Source organism: Pollachius pollachius (assembly GCF_949987615.1).
Source record: "Pollachius pollachius genome assembly, chromosome: 8".
NCBI lineage: Eukaryota > Metazoa > Chordata > Actinopteri > Gadiformes > Gadidae > Pollachius > Pollachius pollachius.
The window spans coordinates 11,799,408-11,820,662 of record NC_136941.1 but is presented as its reverse complement, the minus strand read 5'-3'; the positions used below and the strand labels follow the sequence as shown (position 1 = coordinate 11,820,662).

At 43.6% G+C, this 21,255-nt stretch overlaps 2 protein-coding genes across 4 annotated transcripts; both read right to left on the bottom strand.

Annotated features, from left to right (window-relative positions):
• Positions 1 to 707: 707 nt before the first annotated feature.
• tnnt2a (troponin T type 2a (cardiac)) lies at positions 708 to 7,339 on the bottom strand. Of its 3 annotated transcripts, XM_079742428.1 has the most exons (12): positions 7,215 to 7,339; positions 5,570 to 5,674; positions 4,747 to 4,779; positions 4,513 to 4,537; positions 4,338 to 4,401; positions 3,809 to 3,925; positions 3,503 to 3,580; positions 3,085 to 3,195; positions 2,852 to 2,961; positions 1,836 to 1,926; positions 1,693 to 1,733; positions 708 to 1,017 (listed from the first exon to the last, which is right to left on the bottom strand). In XM_079742428.1, the coding sequence occupies exons 2-12, from the start codon at positions 5,667 to 5,669 to the stop codon at positions 984 to 986; spliced, it is 804 nt and encodes a 267-aa protein (XP_079598554.1). In that variant the 5' UTR covers positions 5,670 to 5,674; positions 7,215 to 7,339; the 3' UTR covers positions 708 to 983. The 3 variants fall into 3 exon arrangements, with proteins under 3 accessions (XP_079598554.1, XP_079598553.1, XP_079598555.1); XM_079742427.1 differs by lacking the exon at positions 7,215 to 7,339 and having other exon boundaries at positions 5,570 to 5,689; XM_079742429.1 differs by lacking the exon at positions 7,215 to 7,339 and having other exon boundaries at positions 3,088 to 3,195; positions 5,570 to 5,689.
• Positions 7,340 to 9,064: 1,725 nt separating this feature from the next.
• Positions 9,065 to 20,135, bottom strand: lad1 (ladinin). The gene is made up of 14 exons (XM_079742185.1): positions 19,997 to 20,135; positions 19,264 to 19,446; positions 17,145 to 17,466; positions 15,345 to 15,418; positions 14,461 to 14,632; positions 13,238 to 13,336; positions 13,016 to 13,059; positions 12,883 to 12,925; positions 12,684 to 12,727; positions 12,444 to 12,510; positions 11,812 to 11,946; positions 10,914 to 11,003; positions 9,775 to 9,862; positions 9,065 to 9,684 (listed from the first exon to the last, which is right to left on the bottom strand). The coding sequence occupies exons 1-13, from the start codon at positions 20,032 to 20,034 to the stop codon at positions 9,800 to 9,802; spliced, it is 1,374 nt and encodes a 457-aa protein (XP_079598311.1). The 5' UTR covers positions 20,035 to 20,135; the 3' UTR covers positions 9,065 to 9,684; positions 9,775 to 9,799.
• Positions 20,136 to 21,255: the final 1,120 nt, after the last annotated feature.

Here is a 21,255-nt window from a genome sequence, read left to right as displayed (position 1 = left end):
CTCTAGATTTTAAACATTCAACACAAACAAAAAGGTTGATGTTATGGTTCAAACCTTTCCCATTTCGGCAATTTTTTTAGCACAATACAACTGTGAAAGCAAATGCATGTGTGTGTGCGTGTGTGTATGTGCTTGAATATGCATTTTTTGTATGAGAGATGAGAATGATAACCCATTTTCGCATTTGTACGCTCTTGGGAAAGGTTTTATGCCTAAAGATTTTTGGACATTACGGTACATTCAAAACCATTCAGAATAGTTTTGGTATCTACAAACATCATTAACATTGCATTGCCCCTCTTTATGTGTATGCAATGATGGTTAATGACGGTTATGCAGCACTTAAATGGAGTTGTAGGGGTTATGGTAAAACACACCGGCAGCAGGTGGGGCTACTTCCTCTAGCACCCTGGATTTATGCCCTTGCTGCGTGTTGGAACACATTTTAGTTTAATACAAAAACACTGGAAAGGTCTCATTCAACCTTCTACCGGATTTAGACGCATGCCCCCAGGCCTGTGGTGAAACCACTTACAGCCCTGAGAGGTCAACCTGGAGGTCAATCAAGGATGGCACCTTGGAGGTGACACATGCTGTATTCTTATTACCTCTTGTTTGAATTTGGCTCCTGCACTTGAACTCGGCTCCTGCAGGGCTTTAACTGTTAACTCACAACAGACAAACGTGTCCAATCAGATTTCCAAGCATAATGTTTATTTTCTCCATTTCACATGTTTGCAAGCCATACGCATGAATCCCATGACTCACAAAACATACAATCAGACTGGCTGTGCTGCCAAACTGGGAGTGGCAGGCAGACGGCTGGAGCAGGGAGACAGGTGGGGCAGGGAGGCAGGTGTGGCAGGGAGGCGGGCGGGGCAGGGTGGGGTCGGCGGGTGGAGGGGGTAGTTGAGTCGAGAGCAGGAGAGGCGTGCTGGTGGGGTGGGGCCTGTTGTTTCTGGATGATCCTGTCTTTTTGGTTCCTATTTCCTCAGGCCTCTCTTAGTTCTCTTAGAGCTGTTGAGAAGAAAGAAAGAGAATGGCATCAAATAATAAACCTAGTCCACTCTTTACATCTTCTAATAAAAAAACACAAACACACGCGATGTGTGTTTGAAGCTGACAGAGACAGACTGAAGATAACACTGATGTCTGTGCGCGTATGTGAAGCATGACCGTCTGACTAATACGGTGGGGTGTGTGGGATATCACCGGGCATCATACCTCGGTCAACACCATTCAATCAAAGTTTGTATCCCCAAAAATACCGAACCTCAATTATTTACTGACTTTTTTGACATGCATAACTACACGCACACACCCACACACAGACACAGAGACACACACACAAACACACACACACACATTCACTGGATGCTGGATCACACCCTTATATAGTCTAATATTCAAGGTATGAAAAATTGGCAGGAATGAAGTAGCTGCACTTTGTGCTCTGGTGGTACATTCATTATCAATGGTTTATTGTGTGTGTGTGTGTGTGTGTGTGTGTGTGTGTGTGTGTGTGTGTGTGTGTGTGTGTGTGTGTCTATATATGTGGGTGTGTGTGTTGGTGTGTGTGTATATGGGTGTGTGTGTACATGTCGGTGCAGGTAGAGCAGAAAACTTTAGAGAGAAACATGAGAGTGAGAGGAAGAGAGAGGGTTAGAAGGGAAAATAGAATAAAGCACTCACATTTTCTGGTGATCACTCACGCGGTTCCTTAGCACATTGATCTGAAAATAATCATTAAAAACAAAAACGGAAAGGTGATAAGGTCGACCTGTGTACATAGTACACTTTCTACAGTGTTTCGGTACACTGAAGACAACACCCACCTCGTATTTCTGTCTGGCAAACAGGTATTGAAATTCAAACTTGTCCTGCTCCAGTTGGTGCATCCAGTCCCATAACTCCTGAGCTTTCTCCCTGTGAACGGAGTATAACAATGATTATAATTACTATCATCTGTATTTCAATTATTATATTGGGTTATTATCCTAATATGTATTGAGTATTGTCATCATTCGTCATCATTCATATTCTGTTAATAATATATATTATATTGCTATTGTTATAATTATGTACATGTATTATCATCATAACATATTGTGTTGATGCATTATATATATAAATAAATATATATGCACATATATAAATATTGTTTTATATTTATTTCGATATTTCTATTATTGTTTTTAAATTATGTTAATATATAATGGTCATTTTATCTTGTGTTAATGCATTATATATATAATACATATTATTCCTATATCTATAATTATGTTCATGTATTATGGTCATAACTTGTCGTGTAATCTGGGATCCAGCACTCTTAAATTGCAGCACAACGGCTCAGAGCCTGGGCCGGAAACAGGACTACAAGGGACGCAGTAAGGCCTGGTTTCCAGTCTTGTTACGGACATATCTAAGTCTTCAGTAGGGTATTAGAATAAAGGCTAATCCCACACATACCTGGTGGTATAATATGTCTCCTTAAAGGAGACATATTATACCACCAGGTGTGAGTGTGATTAGCCTTACAAGCTGTTTCGAAAATCTGCCCCATATGACATCACTAGTGGGCGTGTCCACCTAGATCTGTGCTGGATAGATCAGTCTACCGCCTACCCAGTGGACTGAAGCTGCTCATCTATCCACTTGAACCCACTTGAGCGCCGGCTTCGATCCCGTGGTGTGACGTGTTGCTAGGCTAAGGAAGCTGAATCCACTTGAGCGCCGGCTTCGATCCCGTGGTGTGACGTGTTGCTAGGCTAAGGAAGCTGAACCCAATTGAGCGCCGGGTTAGATCCCGTGGTGTAACGTGTTGCTAGGCTAAGGAAGCTGAACCCACTTGAGCGCCGCCTCGCTCTTGTTCTCCACGTCCAGAGGCTTGTGTCTGTCGGCTAGAATCTTCCTCTTCTTCTCCCTCTCCGTCTGCCGCTTACCGCTCCGCTTCTCCGCCTGTGGCACAAGCGTGGAGAGATGGAAGAGAAGGACATCGTATTATCAATTTTATTTAATTTGTTCGATTTTTTGGGTTTACCTGCTTAGATGTTTTGCCCCCCCCCCCCCCCCCATGCTCACCACCTTCTGCATGTAGCCCCCAAAATGGAGGCTGGTCAGGGTTTTCTTCTTCTTTGCATCGTCGTCCGCCTTCTTCTTGGCCTCCTCTTCCTCTTTGCGAGACCTCTCGTCCTGGAGAGATGGAGTGAGAGACATAGAGAATAATGGAGAGAGAGAGGGACCTTCTCTACTGTTTACTATTAGGCCATTGATCAGATGTTTTTAACCAAACAGACGGTTAATTAATAATGGTGAATTAATGAGTGAAAACTGACTCATAGTGAATTAGTGAATGAGCCGGATGGTCCACTGTTGGTATCAGAGTGCAAACCCATAACCTTTCGGCTGGGAGTCAAACACCTTCACCTCGACCAATAGTTTGTGGATTATGTTTGTCTTGGGTGGAGGGAGTGTGCCGCCGCCGGCGAGAGGACCCTACCTCAAGGCGCTTCTGACGCTCCTTCTCCCGCTCGCTGCGGATCCGATGCTGCTCTGCTCGCTCAGAACGCCGCTTGTCCTATAAGTCAGCGTATCTTAGCAACCCCTGAAAACCAACCCAACTGGACTGCACAGTATGCATTGTGTGTGTGTGTGTATATGTGTGTGTATTTGTATGTGGGCATGTCAGATCACACATCTCCAGACACATCAATCATGATTGTGTGATGTGTCTGGCAATCAGTCAGTAAGTGTAAGTGCATGTTTGTGTGTCAGTATTTCCGAGTTGTGTGTGTGTGTCCCTCACAATCCGTTCCTTAAGGTTTATAAAATCCTCCTCTTCCTTCTTCCTGCTCACAAAGTGAACTTCAATCAGTGTCTGCAGCTCTGTCAGATCCTTCTCCATCCTCTTCCGGTGGATATCCTGCCACAACACACAGACTCATCTTAATGGTAACTCCTGATATTAAGGGCCCTCTCATCTCTCCAGCAGTTATAGAAGCACATTACGGTCATTACGGTACTTGAGATAGTAAAAGCCGCTGTAAACCTGTTTGTATGTTCTCGTGGGCTAACAGTAGATCCCAAATTAATGAATCATGAAGGTAAAATGTGCACTGTAAATGACGACAAGCGATTATTTAAGAGATATTGGAGAAAGACACAGAAACAGCCACTATAAAAGTAGCTCATCTTATGTGAAGTCCTGCTCCAACATATCCCATGACCTGAGTTGCATTCATTAAGATGAGCTAAGGACGTGAAATACGAAAGGCAAAATAACGTCATATTTTGAAGTCTATAAGTGAAATATCTCTCCATAGCTCATAACTCACATCAAAGTCCACCTTCTCTCCATCTGGTATCTTGGGTGGTATGAGGTTAGGCATGATGAACGGCCTGTGGGAAAACAAGGAGATAAAAATAAGTATGTGTGCTTGCGTGCGTGCAGGCATGCATGTGTATGTGTGGGTGCGTGTATGTGTATATCGGTCTTTACCAACAACTTACTTGAATTTAGGCTTTGCTTCTTCTTCTGTGTTTCACAAGGGACAAAGCAAAATCAGAATGAGATAGATAACTTTTAGGGATCAATCAACCACATTCAAACACCCACACAAACACGTTCTGACAAATACATAAACCTCATCCCGAGATGAACTGATTTGCCTAATGTCTTCGCACAGCAAGAGGGTCCAAGACAAACAGTAGGACGTCTGTCAGATAACGATTATACAACGTTACCTCCTTCATCCTCCGCGGCCTCATCTTCACCATCTGAAAGAAACCACAGCAGAGACACACCATGTCTAAAAGGTGCCCTGAGCAAAACCTGAACACCAGAGTTCTTACACACTAGGCCAAGGGGAACTTTGGCTGACCCACATATTTGACACATTATGCTACCCGTTCAGAATGGAGCAGGATTCTCAAGCGTTATTCTAAGTGATTTGTGTATTTTTTTTCGCGATTGTTATCATCACCGCAAACCATACCGTGAACTGAAATTATACGCCGCTCTAAACATGTAGCTCTCCTGAGAGGGTAGCATGAGGTTCAGGCTCAAGGGCAATGTGAAGTTTCAAAATGAAGACGGACCCTGTGTATTTTGGTTGTTAATTATTACGATGTGATGGTGAAAATACTTTGGGTGGGGGGGATAATTTTTATCCCCACCGAGGATAAAAATAATTCAGCAGAGGGTAGGACTTGTAAACCAGAGGGGGGGATAATCCCCACCATCCCCACCGGCAAATCGCACCCTGAATATCCATATATATCTTCTTAGCATATGGATATTCTAGAAGAGACGATCCATATGTCACGAAGATTCACAAGCATATAAGCTCATTCCACTCAGATTTGCTTTAACATTGCCCTGTTACATCTGATTTTGACATGAAATACTTGAATACTGCAGTTGCACTATGGGTGGATGATTTTTCTGTTCCTAAAAACCTTCCTTAAACCTTCCTTTAAAGTCTGGAATGATGTACAAACAAGGCAATCAAATCTTTATCTGTTTTATAATAATAGTAAAATAATTAAAGCGTTAACCTCCGCTCACCTTGTTCCTCATTGGTCTCTTCCTCTAGCTCCTCCTCCACCTCAGGATCCTCCCCTTCCTGCTGTAGCTCCTCCCCTTCCGGCTCTTGCTCCTCCTCCATGGCCTCTGGGGGGGGGGGGGGGGGGGGGTTTGAACCAAGTGTCACACTCACAAATATTGCGCCATATGAATGATAAAAAATGTGACATGTGTGAGACAGCTGTGAGATCGGTTCAAACTGAAAGCTTCAACTGCCACACCCTCAACCATCCTGCCGCCACACCCCGTTACCGCTAATCCGCCCCACCCCTACTCCTCCCTCTTGCTCCATAACTTTTAATCAAGCCTGTTTTGCGTTATGTGATGCATGACGGAAAGTGGAGAGGAACTTCTGCTGGTAGATAGCGTGGATAACATAGCCCCTATATAACAGGGTGCTGGCTTCAGACACAGCACCAGCGTTTGACAGGAGATAAAACTCAAGGACTGGAAAACTTGTACTTACACACACCCACACCCACACCCACACCCACACACACACACACACACAAACACATGCACACACACACACACAACCACAGACACAAAGAAAAAATGTGTGGGTGTGTGTGTGTGTGTGTGCGTTTGTGTGTGTGTATGCCTAGCACTGCTGGTTTATAACGCCCCAGTTTGAGCTGGTAGAGGTGTTATAGTGCCAATAGGGGGTGCCCTCTGGCATATGGAATGTCCCCAATGCCCCAGGACGGTGACGGGGACTGTGTCCTGTCGCAGAGCTTCGCCATTCATCGGACGAGGTGATATCCTGGGGTCACTAAAACTCCCATGGCACCTTAAGGGTGCACTGGGGGTGAGATGATGATCATTATAATTATTTTTAGGATTCAGTTTTCCAGTGATGAAATTGAATGAAGTCCTACCTATAATTTGCTGCTCATGAATCAGGGGTTAAATGTTTTACGTCAGTGAACGCCATCCCATTTCATTCGTCTTGCTTTAAATGTGGTGATGTCTTTAATTTTTTGGAACATGTTTATCTCTGCTATTTTCTCAATGTTACTCAAATTCGACTGTATTTTATAGAAAACTCTGTTTTGACCGCTCTCTGCAATAAAAATATGAACTTTCAACGGTGCGTAGGACGCAGGTAACAGTCAACTCGTGACGCCAAAGTGTCCTTTAAGATACTCTAAAATGTGGGTTCACTTCACTCACACTTTAAGGTGCATGTTAATCATTTGAATCTATACAGAATAAATAATTAATACTCCTGTCTACAAAAAATACGACCTTGGTGTTAAGACCTGATATTTCTATTTTTTTAAATTTCAACAAGGAAAAGGGAACTTGATTCACTCTCTTATCAGTTGTTAGTTGTCCGTTTTTATTAGTTTTATTACCTCAGCCAATATGACCTTGTAAGAGTCACAGATAAATGTAGCAAGAGGAAGGTATGCTCGCTTCATCTCCCCATGTTTAAAGGCACTCTTGATTCAACTTAACAGTAGGTTTTTCTTTCTATCACGCTTTACCTACGCTCACTAGACCTAAGCCCTCTAAATTTAGCTATGTTCTACAATAGCTGCTGTTGTTCAAGTATGTGATGAATGAACAAAATGTAAAAAACAAAAAACACAGTGTTGTATGAGTCATGGAGATGTCCACATACCTTCAGTGGCTTCTTCCTCTAATCAACATTCAGAGAAAAGCAAGCAGACAAGAAATGGGTTAGGGTTGAACAAAGTTCAACTAGAAAACAAAAAGCACTATAAATGTCATTATCTAGGAAAAAACTTTTCCCAGATAATGATATATCATTACACTTCAAACAGGTGAACATTATCGCGCATTAGAGTTTACCCTGAAAGACACATTACTACCTGCAGCTATGGAAATAATGCGGGTTCATATTCTCACAGAACTGGTTCTTTTCCATTGCTTAACCTATGTAAAAGCTTAGTTTTACTTCTACGATCAGGCCTGCACGCTAATCAAATGGTTTCTGTCATGTATTCTCAACTGTACAGGACATGTGGACACAATACCAGATATCAAAATATTTGAATCTTGATGGAGACTTCTTACCTTCTTCGACTTCCCTGAAAATGAGAGCAGAATGGCTGTTACAGAGGCCCTCAGAGACCAAAAAAAAGCAGTTTTATATGGTGTAGGCTTTTCAAACTATATATTAAATATCAGTAGGCTAAGCATGTCAGTGTCTATCTATAAGTATTGTCAAAAGCCGCATCACACAATCCAAGGCGAACTGATTAGATATGTGTATTTGACTGTCGACTGCATAGCACCAAAACGAACTCAACTTACTCTTCGTATTCCTCCGTTATTTCTTCGTTGTCCGACATGGCGGCGCGTGTTCAGCAGCTAGAATTCAGTGAACATTCACCAGACTTCATCACTCTCCTCCATCAAACCATCACATGGCTCCACTCATCTACAGCTTCCTAATCGTCCATGCCTGCACTAAGTCTTAAGTCTAATTTTCCAGATGTTAAAGCTGGACACATGCGTTTATCGTCATGGAGATGAAACCCAACCTACCTGTTAAGAATGGAAAGAATGAAGAGAGAGGCAACGCAAACACAGACTCTCCGAGAAACCCGGAGCTCAAAAGAGGCCCTTTTGGCTGTGAGACCTCAGTGGGAATGAGGGACCAGAAGGGTCGAACACTGGTGGACAAACACACACACACACGGCAGAGAGGGTATCAGAGGGAGAAAGTCAAATGCTAGGGGACCCCTTCTCCCATTGTGTGTATTAATAACCATCGAGATAGCATGGTAACACTCCTATCAACCTTCTCCTAAAAAGGTGAATTCAGATGCAGGGGGTAAGACTGTGAGTCACCGTGTTGAAGAGACCCAAGAGATAAGGGCAGTACAGAACACACACACACAAACCTAGATACACACACAACTAGAAAAACAAAACAGACGCATACACACACACTGCGACAGACACATAGACACACACCTAGAAATACATACACCAACACACTGATGAATCACACCAAATACACACACCCATACCGAGAAACACGAACATGCCAAGACACACACACACACACACACACACACACACACACACACACACACACAACTAGAAAAAATGACACACAAACACACACACAAACACACTATGACAGGCAGGCAGACACACACCTACACATACAGATAAACACACCAAATACACATACACACAAAGGCACACACACATACACCTAGACACAAGCATACACACACCACACACACACACCTAGACACACACTCACATACATACTGCCCCAGGCAGGCAGAAGCAGGCAGAAACACACACACACACACACACACACACACGGACACACACACACAGACACACACACACACACACACACGTACACACCTAGACTAACCATGTAGGCCACCATGCATTGGGCTGGAGGTGACACTAGACAGATGCATGGCCATATCTCTTATCTAAAGAGTAAGAGTTCCTCTCAGTCCACTGCTTTGAGACAGATGGAGGCCCTCCTCATTGGCTAGGTCGTTGCAGCAAACACCAAAAATACAAATATTTGCAGTTCGTCATAAAAGATTTTATTTTGTCACCAGGCAGCAACGTACCTTTGAAGCATACAAGACAAGGCAAGTAAAACAGAAAACATAAATTTGGCAGCACAGTAAGAAGAACAACTTTAACCACAAACATAACCCTCATTTACAGAATTATGGTCCCAGAATTTCAAATTCTGCTAATCAGAAAAGTTATTATCAGACAGGAGGCCTTCACCTGTGCAAAGTGCATTAAATCACCTGAAGTTAAACGGAACTACTCAAGACTTGAAATACAAGTGTCACTGGCGCAACTCTATTCACTGATATGTGCTGTATTGCTGTCTCTCATCACTCACACCGTATCTTAGCCACCAAGAAGCAAACGATCATTTCTCTAATATCTATCTAATCTTTAAGCCAAAACAAAAAAGCAACTTCCTTCCACTGAGACCGTTGACGCTTCACTTGCATCTCTTCTGTGCAAGTATGGGAAAAACAAAAGAGCTTGAGGAATAAACACGAAGAACCACAACACAAGTTCATCCTCCATTTCATTCTCAATCATTTTCTGACTTCGGCTTCTGAATCCTGCAGAAGAAAAACAAAGAAAAGACAAAACTAAAACTAATTACTCCAAAGCAACTTTGAAAGAATTTATTGCGCTTTAAGAAGGCTTACCAAGAATCCCTTAGTGGCAGATCCTTCACTCCTTGTGTTTGCTCTCAAACAGGATCTTCTTGCTGCTGATATCAACATGCCTCAGGTCCTGCATGTAATGAGCACAGCACTGAGTCCATACTGAGAACATGACAAATATCATTTAAAATATATATATCGGGATATAGGCTAAGTTGGCCATGGCAAAACACCTTTCTAAACTAACACCTTTGTTGGTTAAGTATGTGAAAGAAAACCCTTTGTAACAGACGGTTCTAGCAGGAGGAGCAGGGTGAGGGTTATGTGTTATTATCAAGGAAAAAATGTCTCTCTGATAGGAACAGGAAGAGGAAAATAGTTATCTGTAACAAGGAAAAGTGTCAGTCTGGTCAGCCTGAGTTGTGCAGCAGAAGGAGTGATGCTGCCCCCTAGTGTTCATAGGCTACATCAACATCGTGTTCTACTCATAGCTCACACTACGGTTAAAAAGCATCTAACCTTGCTTCCACAGGTCCTAACACAGTATATTGCTGGAATTTTGGGGGGATGGCTTCAATTCTATAACTAATATAACAGAGGTATTAGTTGTATGTCAACATTCCTTTAGATTTTTCTCAAAAGATTCAAAATAGAACACCCCCCCACCCCTCAACGTCTCCCCCTCCTATCTCCATGTGTGCAACATATCTTCTGATGAATTGAATCAACCTTTGATTGATGTTTGATGACTCATTACTAATCTCCGGTTTCCTGCCAACTACTATTGGCGCTATGCTTCCACCCAGACGGGACACCCAGCCCCAACCACGCAGTGACTAAGTGAGGCGGAGTAGCACCACAGACACACATACACACACGAGCACACGCGTATACGCACACAACAAGCTGATATGATCCCCGATTGCTCTCCTCCTCTGAACTCATTAATCTGTCATAAGGAGTACCTTTGTGCTAGCAGTAACCTACCTCCAACCCCTAATTGCTTTTGATTGTATTATTTGCTCTGTTCTGCTTAATCTAATGTCTTGACTGATGGGAAAAGGATTCTGTGGTTGTTTGACAACATTACTGAGCTGTACATTTCTACATATGTCATTGTAAAGGTGTTTTAACTTTGCTGTCTGAGACTGTGTTGGGTGGCGTCTGAGACGTCATCTCACCGCGGGGTTGGGGGAGAAGTCTGGCTTGGTGCTCTTGTGGACCCAGCGGTTAATGCGATCCGAGATGCCAGACGTGAAGCTGCGGAACTCCTGCAGATGCAATGAACACTCTAAGGTAAACTATAAGAGTGTGTGCGTGTGTGTGTGTTTGTGTGTGCGTGTGTGTGTGTGCGTGTGTGCGTGTGCGCGTGTGCGTGTGTGCGTGTGTGTGTGTGTCTTTGCAGATGACATAAAACCAAGTTAAACCTGGGTGAGCCCCTGTGTAAACTATAATAGGAGGGGGGAGTTTTGCATTGTTTACAGTGTTTGTTCCGTGTTTAGTAAATAGTGTATAGACTTTAGTGGTTGGTTGTCGGTGATTAGTGTTTGGTGTTTAGTGTTACTGTTTAGTGAATTGTATTAGTCTGTATCACACTGTATTAGTGTGTATCAATAGTTTTTAGTGAATAGTCTTTAATGTTTATGAATACAGTTAGTGTTTAGTGTTTAGCGAATAGTCTTTAATGTTTATAAATACAGTTAGTGTTTAGTGAATAGTCTTTAATGTTTATGAATACAGTTAGTGTTTAGTGTTTAGTGAATAGTCTTTAATGTTTATGAATATAGTTAGTGTTTAGTGAATAGTCTTTAATGTTTATGAATACAGTTAGTGTTTAGTGAATAGTCTTTAATGTTCATGAATACAGTTAGTGTTTAGTGTTTAGTGAATAGTCTTTAATGTTTATGAATACAGTTAGCTTTTTAGTGTTTAGTGAATAGTCTTTAGTGTTGATGAATACAGTTAGTGTTTAGTGAATAGTCTTTAGTGTTGATGAATACAGTTAGTGTTTAGTGTTTAGTGAATAGTCTTTAGTGTTGATGAACCGTGTTTAGTGGTGAGTCTTCACTGTTTAGTGACCTGTCTGGAGACTCCAGGGCTGGTGGGGCTGGAGGCCTGGTGCTCCTTCTCAAACAGATCCCTCTTCCTGGACACCTCTTCCAGTAAGACCAGGGTCCTCTGGGTGACGTCTGGGAACCGCAACACCTCTGGCTTCTGCAGGAGTCCCAGGAGTCACCAGAAAGTGGAATGAGAATCAATGTAGAAAAAAAGACTCAATTATGTGTGGATAGACTCTAGATTCACAAATGGTTGTAGAATAAAGGTATTTATCTTGTGCAACTGGAGCTTTGTTATTTGTAAGATAATTAACATTACTTATTATTATACCAGTATAACATAGCCAAACATATGGGCCAATGTTGATAGAAGGAAAGGAAAGGTGTATCAATGTAATGTGTACAATGTCTGCATGTAGGCTAAACTAAGCCATCAAGGAAGTCCAGGAGTTATTAACACAGACAGACAAAGTATGTGACAAACCAGGGGTTATTAACACAGACAGACAAAGTATGTGACAAACAAATGCCATGTGACTACGACTTATCGCATCTCAAAAGTGCAAATATTTGACTTTGCACTTTAATGTTTGCATACTGCCTCATTATAACACTAGCTGTTTATCGACTTATCGTAGGGGAACTTTAAGCGACCTGTGAAGCCTGAGCTAGTCGCTCCATCTTCTCCTGGATGGAGCGGGAGGACACCCTCTGTCTGGTGCTGGTAGACGAAGAGGAGGAGAGGAACAAAAACACCTTTAGAAGCACTTCCTCACTATACAGCTGTATGTTTTCACTTTATACTTTGGACTACTTAAAATGTTAAATGGAATAAGCTTCAGAACGAGTCCGTAGAGGTGTACATAAAATCAGCTGATCATCAGAAAGACTTACTTCCTCTGGAAATTCGACGTTTTCTCATCTTCTTGATTTGGGTCCTTGAAAGATGAGCCATGCAATACAATTCAAACGTTAATGCTTTACAGCTTCAGAGTAAAATATGACGTCATCAGGTCAGTTATTACGATGAGATGCATCACCCCATAAATACACAGGATTGTAAGACTTTATGCTTATAAATGAAATATCTTACAGCATTTGATTCAAATTTCCGGGATGTAAGTCGAACACTCGAGCTAAAAAAAGAACAAAACACAAGTTAGTTAGAGAGAGAGAGAGAGAGAGAGAGAGAGAGAGAGACAGATTATAAATAAGGAGTCCCTGACCTTCTTCGTACAGGCGCCGCCTCTCCTGATTTCTTCTTCAGCATCTGTGTGGTTGAAGATAATCTGTTAGTGTTTTTTACCGGTGTGTCGGTTGTTCGTGTGTGTGTGTGTGTACGCACGTGAGCATGCACATATGAACACATATGTTTGTGGGTGCGTGCATGTCTGCGTAAGTGTGTGTGCTTGCATGTGTGTGCTAGTGCATGCATATGTGTGTGTTACCCTGAAGGAGGTGGTCCTGGAGCTCTGCCTGCCGAGGGAGGGTCTGTTGGCTTGATTGCCGTTGGCCGGGTCGGTGGAGGGAGAGCTGTTCACAGCGGCCTGCAGTAACAGCACAAACCTCCGGGTCAACATGTCGCACCTTGTGGGTAACAACTACTCACCATGGCCTTTCTCTGGCTCCTTGTATCAAGTTCAGCCCGCACAAAGGAGGCCGGCCCGTATTTAATGACAGCGACACGTGATACAACTCATTTGGATCAACTTTAAATGACATCAAAGCCTCTCTTAAAATACACAACACAGCAAAGATCTTAGATCTAAGAGTCTTTAGATGTGACCGGCTAAGCTCAATACGGCTCGTGATTCAATGAGAGGGTGTGCGCGTGAGGGACCTAGTGACAGTGAGTGTGTGCGCGTGAATGACTAGTGACAGTGAGTGCGCATGTGAGAGAGTGACCGCCGAGACCGCCGCTTTCTTTATGCTACCGTGTGGTTCAATGAGCATTTCCACACCGCAGACGGAGCTGAGGCCTGTGTGTTTGTTTGTTTTTGGAGTTTAAATGGTCTAGATGATGAACCAAGTCCACCTGGGACGTATATGCGTCCTGTGCAAAGGCAGAGATGCAGTAAGTTTCAGCTTCCGTTGTCAAGCCCTGCTTGAGGTTTGGTGTGTTTAATCCTCGAGTGTGTGAGTGAGCGATGGATTGAGTGTGAATATACAGATCTGTGTACCTCCGCTTCCGGACGCAGATCTTTGCATGGCTGCCTGCATTTGAACAGCGTGATGTTAACGTGTACACAAGGGGGCAGTATAGCGTAATGTAAAACTAAAATTAACATGAATTGACGAGACAATCTAGGAACAGAAACGGAGGACCATTCTGGTCATATATTAAAAAAAGCAATACATCCATGTTATACAAATGAAACAAAATAATTTAAATATCACTGCTGAATAACGCTTGTGTCTTCCAGCATTTAACAGAAAGTACCTAGTTTCTATTTCGCCCGGGGGTATTCTTTTTACTCTCCTGTCAGGCTGTTGAAATCAAAATCTATCTAGGTGTTCTTATCCGATCATGAGATGTCCGTTATGGTTCGATTTTGGCGTAGGTCGGACTAAGATGTTTACATGCATTTGAAAAGTCCAAACAGTGTCTGATACCATCAGAAATTTGAATATCTAGCCCCACGTTACTCCATTGAGTGAGTCATCCGTCTACCTCGGTGGTGAAGCCATTGTGTACGGGGCTCTGGGGTCCTCTGGGAGAGGGGCTGTGGCAGGGAGAGCCCCAGAGCTGGCCGGGAGACGCAGGAGGTGTGGGCCCGAAGGCCACCGGGCGCGGGCTCTTCTCGGTGGGGGAGGTGCAGCTGTCAAGGGAGATGCAAACCGAACTAGAGGGGGAGAAAAGTGTGTCCAGCTTCAGCGCACTGTTCAAAGACATCCATTACTTCAACACCGTATGAGGGGGCAGCTGTAATGGAAATGGGGGAAACTTGCAACTATCAATAATTTTCATAATCAGATCCTATTCATGGTTGTTGTATTATTGTGGTATTAACCAATGCCAGTTAAAACCTATCCTGCAACCTATCAGGTAATGTTTGCGTTAATCCTGCCCTAGCCAGCAGTATTTGAGCAGCTATGACTTCTCGCCCACTTTCCATTAGATAATGCCATGCCTTTCTAATATTTTCTTTTGCCAGGCCACATTAAATAATTTATTATTGCACTATTTAGCAAAACAGATTAATGCCAACTCATTTGACAATTCAAATTAATCTTTTATTGATTTAATTGAATTGTCTTTAACCTTGTACTTTTATAACCTTACAGTGCATTCACAGGTTTGCTTACCGGACATGTTAAATGGGGCTTACATTTCTACAGGTTATTTATAGTCATTTTAAGCATCATGAAACTTAAATATTTCTCATTTACTGTATCTGAAAGTCAAAGTAGTGTAGTGTAGTGTTAAGAATAGCTAAAATTTTCTTTCGGGATGGGAATTTGCATTTTGCAATCAAGTTTAAACCAAAATCTCAAAGAATTATCATTTCTTTCAGATTATTCTGGATGACACCAGGTCCATATTTCAATTAATACCTGACAAACTTGCGTGAGGAGGGAGAGGAGGGATTTTCCTCAGGAACTTTTCTGGTTGACTCTCCGTTCCCATGCTGGAAAAATTAAACAACATAAAGCTCGGACTCAAGTTAACAAAACTGACAAATTTAAATATACTTAACTGTCAAAACTAATTATCAAAAGTACTCTTAACCTTGGTATATACACCTTAAAAAAATGCATGCGAAATACCCATTTTTAAGCTAGGCCTAAATGTTCCCTTATATTGTAAATAGAACCCAACATTATTTGTTAACAAAGTGTGTATCACCTGAAAGTCCATTTAGTAAAAACAATGCACAGTACTTTACTGAATGTAGCAAGGTAAATTGTAATGTACGATCATATAAGAATAATAATGATCCCAATGATATCAATAAAACCTCCTTAAGCCTGGTAACTAAATATGTTTTCATAGTAAAAATATGTATACTTATTTTGTAGCATTCATAAAGACCAGGTTCTGTGTGCATTACCGAGCATGGTTAAACAAAATCGTCTTTCAAATTGTATTTGAATAAAACTTGCCTTTAGATGTGTTTTACAAGAGAATCATAAAGAACTGAATGACATACAATAAAGTAACCGCATTCAATAAGAGTCAGATATCTAGCAATAAAGATTCTTTGATGATGCAATTGTTGCGTGTGTATGTGTGTATGTGCGTGTGTGTGCATGTGTGAGTGTGTGTGTGTGTGTGTGTGTGTGTGTGTGTGTGTGTGTGTGTGTGCGTGCGTGCAACTATGTGCATGTGTGTGTGTTTCCATAAGTGTGTGTGTGTCACCTGTGTGTGTGCGTGGCACTGTGTGCAAACGCGTGCATGCCTGTGTGTGCGTGTGTTCAGTCGTTAGATCTATGTGTGTTGAATTTGTCTGAATGTTCTCCACGTCCATGAGTGTTGGGTTACATGTAAGGTGACTCACACAGCCTGAGGAATGGAACTCTACTGTGTTGGGCCCATGCAGGACAATGATTAACAGGACACACTCTGCGTGGGGTAACCACTGTGTTAACGAACGGTTATAAGGAGGTGAAGCATTAATGTTGGAGCTCCGTGAGTGGTGAATTAACTGCCTCATCCCTCTGTGTCTTCCCAGAGACTCAGCAGCGTTCTCTCGGTGAAAACCTGAGCATTGTTTGTCATGTGATAGCAGGTTGTACGGTCAAACTGCTTCAATGAGGAGCCAAACACTGAGTAGGGAATGGTAGTGAGGGGCCATACGAGGGAAGATTGACGCACAACAGAGAGAGAGAGACTGAAAGAACGCGAGAGTGAAGAAGAGAGAGAGAGAGAGAGTTAAGATAAGTAAAGTAGAACCATTTTTATTGATAAAACTCAAAGGAAATTCCCAGGGGAAGTTATGACTATGGGACTATATGTATATAACGAGTATATGTGTGTGTGTGTGTGTGTTTGTTATATTTGTGTGTGTGTGTGTGTGTGTGTGTGTGTGTGTGTGGGTCTGTGTGTGTGTGTGTGTGTGTGTGTGGGTGTGTGTGTGTGTGTGTGTGTGTGTGTGTGTGGGGGTGTGTGTGTGTGTGTGTATGTATTTGTGTGTGTGTGTGTGTGTGGGGGGGGGGGGGTGTGTGTGTGTGTGTGTGTGTGTGTGTGGGTCTGTGTGTGTGTGTGTGTGTGTGTGTGTGTGTGTGTGGGTGTGTGTGTGTGTGTGTGTGTGGGGGTGTGTGTGTGTGTGTGTATGTATTTGTGTGTGTGTGTGTGTGTGTGGGGGTGTGTGTGTGTGTGTGTGTGTGTGTGTAACCAGTGAGTGTGTTGCTCACCTGTCTGTCGGGGGTCCCACTCGTGGTGCTGCCTCTGGTCCCGTTGCTGCGGAGGCTGACCGGCGGAGCAACGCGGGACACTTTGGTGGCGGCCGGCGTCACGGCCGCCAGCCTCCCTCCCTTCGTCGCTCCGTCACCCTCCTCCTCCTCCTCCTCCTCCGAGTCGCCCAGCAGCTCCACCCTGGCCCTCCCCCCGGCCCCCTCCACCTCCTCTCCGCCCTCCTCGGCCCTCTGCCTCCTCAGCGTCTCCACGTGTCTCATCCGCCGCCTCTCGTCCCGCACGCGCAGCATCTCCACAAAGTCCTCGCTCCCCGGCCCAGCACTGACCACACACACACCCACAGGCACGGACACACACACACACACAGGCACGGACACACACACACACACAGGCACGGACACACACACACACACACAGGCACGGACACATACACCCACAGGCACACGGACACACACACACACACAGGCACGGACACACACACACACAAACAGGCATGGACACATACACCCACAGGCACACGGACACACACACCCACAGGCACACGGACATACACACACACACAGGCACGGACACACACACACACAGGCACGGACACACACACCAACAGGCACGGACACACACACCGACGGGCACACGGACACACACACCCACAGGCACGGACACACACACCGACGGGCACACGGACACACACACCCACAGGCACGGACACACACACACACAGGCACAGACACATACATACACAGGCACGGGCACATGCGCACACACAGGCACACACACATACAGGCACACAAAGATACATTACATACACACACAAAGATACATACACACACACACACACACACAAACATACATACACAAACACAAAGATAGATACACACACACACAAACATACATACACAAACACAAACATACATACACACACACACACACACAAACATACATACGCAAACACAAACATACAAACACACAAAAATACATACAGACACACACAAACACATACATACACAAGGACACACACATTCACACATACACACACATACAGAGGCACACACACAGATGCACAGCCATACACACATAAACATACATAAATACACACACACAAACACACATACATACACAAAGGCCCACACACTCACACACACACACACAGGAACCCACACAAACAAACACGACGGCACACACACACACACACACATAAACCCACATACATACACGCACACACATACACACACACACACACACACACGCACACACACACACATGCAGGCGTGCACACAAACACACAATCACACAAACACACAAAGAATCAAACACACCCACACACACACATCACACAGATGGACACAAGCATACGCGGAGCATTTAAGCATAAAGTGTTGCTTACTTCTGTCTATGATGTGAAAAATATATCTTAACACAGAGGTGTTCACACAAACACACACATCGTCATGCACACATTGTCACACAATGTGACAAACACACACCCATCAAAGATGACACTCACAGGTATTTGAATGACATGTATGATAAACGGACGAAGAAGAAAGACGAAGAAAATATATACAGGCATGATCGTGTTTCTCTTCCAGGCTTCCAGCGATTCTCCAGACTCTTTTTGAAGAGCGTTCCGGCTGCCTTGTGTATTTGGCTTTTCAAACAGCTCACATGCACCACACTGAACGGTGTCACGTTTTAGACTGTGGTCGGCAAGGATTGAGCAAAGTCCTTCAGGGCAAAACATGCTCTGCTTAAAGACCACGACGGAGATGATGAAGATAAAGTAGGGAGCCAGGAGAGATGGGGGAAGAGAGAGAGAGAGAGAGAGAGAGAGAGAGAGAGAATAAAAGGAAGATAAAAATGTATGAAATGAAAGAGTAAAAGTAGGTGTGTGAAACAAAAGGAAGACTTTGAAATAGGCCTACAATGACTTTGACATACAATGTCCCTAGATGACATCACCTTTACACAAACACACACGCACACACACACACACACACACACACACACACACACACACACACACACACACACACACACACACACACGGACAATCCAAACACAATCTCCAGTCCAACTTGTCTCGCTATCATTGGTCATGACAGCAGCAGCAGCAGCTACCTGCTGTTCTGGGCCTTCTCGGGAGACGCCCCGACAGGAGGGCTGCAGTAGATGGGTGCGTCTCTGGACGGGCTATCGGCGCCGGGTGAGTCAGGGTCAGCTGTGCTGCTCGAACCCCTCACCCTCCTCCTTCTCTCTCTTTCAACCTCCTCTTCATCTTCCAACGTCCACTGGCGCGTTAGACTGTAAAAGCAAGCATGTTATGCTACAGAAAAACAGCACACGCCAATACAACATTGACAATAGGGAAAATTCTCTGAACTGAAAAGAGAATATACAAAACGGCATATCGCCATTCAGCAACGTGTTGTCACATCAACATCAAAACCAGAACGCTGGAAGATAACTTCCAATAGGCCTAACGGCAATGCATGCGTTACAGTTAAACTGAACCTGCTAGGCTAGTTATAAATGTCCCCTGTCAAAACGTGTTGGAGTGAAGCATGCATTCTGCAAACATCAGAACATGTTTTATGTCACTACATGCTACCTTTTTGTATTATAGTCTCTTCTTTAGTTGAAAACAAAACTGCGATTGCGCCTCGAGCGTATTTCCGATGATTTGAGTCACCGAGTTACAAGATATGACAAGCTGTCACTAACATCATTTCAAAAGAATTCATTTCCAAAACATTTTATTTGGCATTCATGAACCAAAACCTCAGCCAAACTCCCAAATCATTGAAGTAACCGGTGGAACAGGCTAAATGTCTCGGGACAGATGAACGCTTACCTAGACAAAGCCTTCCAGTTTTTTCGACTGAGAGACATCTTTTGTCGATAAGTTCGTTAAAGTCCAAAGAGACAGGAAGAAGCGGCGAAAGTGTCGCGTATTGACTGCGCTAGGAGAGATAACTGGCACAGGAGCGCAGTACACGGAGACTGCTTAGTGCCGCAGGAAGAAATCCACCTTTACCCTGTAACGCGTCATGTGACCACAAGGCAGTCTACCTGAGAACCGAGAGAGAGAGAGAGAGAGAGAGAGAGAGAGAGAGAGAGACGGGGGGGAGGGAGAGGGAGAGAGAGAGAGAGAGAGAGAGAGAGAGAGAGCACATGACCATGTACGGTTATAAAGTATCATCAAACACTATTACCATTCATTCATTATTGACTTAAGGATTGTATCGTAAGTGTGGGGGATGGGATGGTTGATATGCTGATGGTTGATATACACCATATATCTTCATAAATGCTAAATTCTTCGGGTTCTGGAGCTGAATCCAGAAACAGGTCTTTTGTGTATCTGGCCTTTACAATTTACATCATTGTTTACCTGGGAAGGGAGTATCTTTCTTGTGTCTCAGATTGTAGTTTTGTGTTTGCTCTGTTGTGTGCCGCACCCTTTCGACGGACTCTGACCCAGCTCTGTCCAATGCAACCCCGCCAATTTCTGTAGAAGACTGTACGTAGGCTGTATTTGTTCAGGGGGAATGTATAAACCTGTCTTGGTTTTATTGATTCTTTCATGGGGATCAGTTGGGCTTGCAGGCCAGACAGGGCATGAATAGAAGGACGAAATTGCTTGTCAGTGTTCATCACGCTTTGTTTAAATGCTGGGGATGTATCTAGCATCTGTGCATTCAAATATGTGTGTGTGTGTTTATTTGTGCGCGTGCGTTTGTGTTTGGACTAGTAGAGGTCTGTTGTGTGTTGTGGAAAAATGTTCATTTCGTACTGAAAACTCACCTGTTGTCCTTAACTGTAATGGCCTACAGACACAGTGTCACACACCCACACACACACCCACACACTCTCACACACAAACTCTCTCACACACACACACACACACACACACACACATACACACACACACACACACACACACTGTTTCGAGACAATCAACTGCTGCTACAGCAGATAAGCTGGCAGAACTGAAAGTGTTCGTACACTTTGGACAGCGACTGTTTTATGAGCATGCAAAATAGATATCAGTTGGAGAGGTCATAGGAGCTAATCAAGATCTAGTCTCCTGTTGGGGCTGGGCAGGTGGCT

What these genes read in the sequence shown, in the direction of transcription:
- tnnt2a (XM_079742428.1), bottom strand. Translation starts at nt 5,669, where the DNA reads ATGGAGGAGGAGCAAGAGCCGGAAGGGGAGGAGCTACAGCAGGAAGGG. An exon ending in TTGCCAGACAGAAATACGAG is followed by an intron (nt 1,734 to 1,835) that starts GTGGGTGTTGTC and finishes GATTATTTTCAG; the next exon opens with ATCAATGTGCTAAGGAACCG. An exon ending in GTGAGTGATCACCAGAAAAT is followed by an intron (nt 1,018 to 1,692) that starts GTGAGTGCTTTA and finishes TCTTCTCAACAG; the next exon opens with CTCTAAGAGAACTAAGAGAG.
- lad1 (XM_079742185.1), bottom strand. Translation starts at nt 20,034, where the DNA reads ATGTCTCTCAGTCGAAAAAACTGGAAGGCTTTGTCTAG. An exon ending in CCAGGACCACCTCCTTCAGG is followed by an intron (nt 13,060 to 13,237) that starts GTAACACACACA and finishes TCAACCACACAG; the next exon opens with ATGCTGAAGAAGAAATCAGG. An exon ending in GCCCTGGAGTCTCCAGACAG is followed by an intron (nt 11,004 to 11,811) that starts GTCACTAAACAG and finishes TTGCATCTGCAG; the next exon opens with GAGTTCCGCAGCTTCACGTC.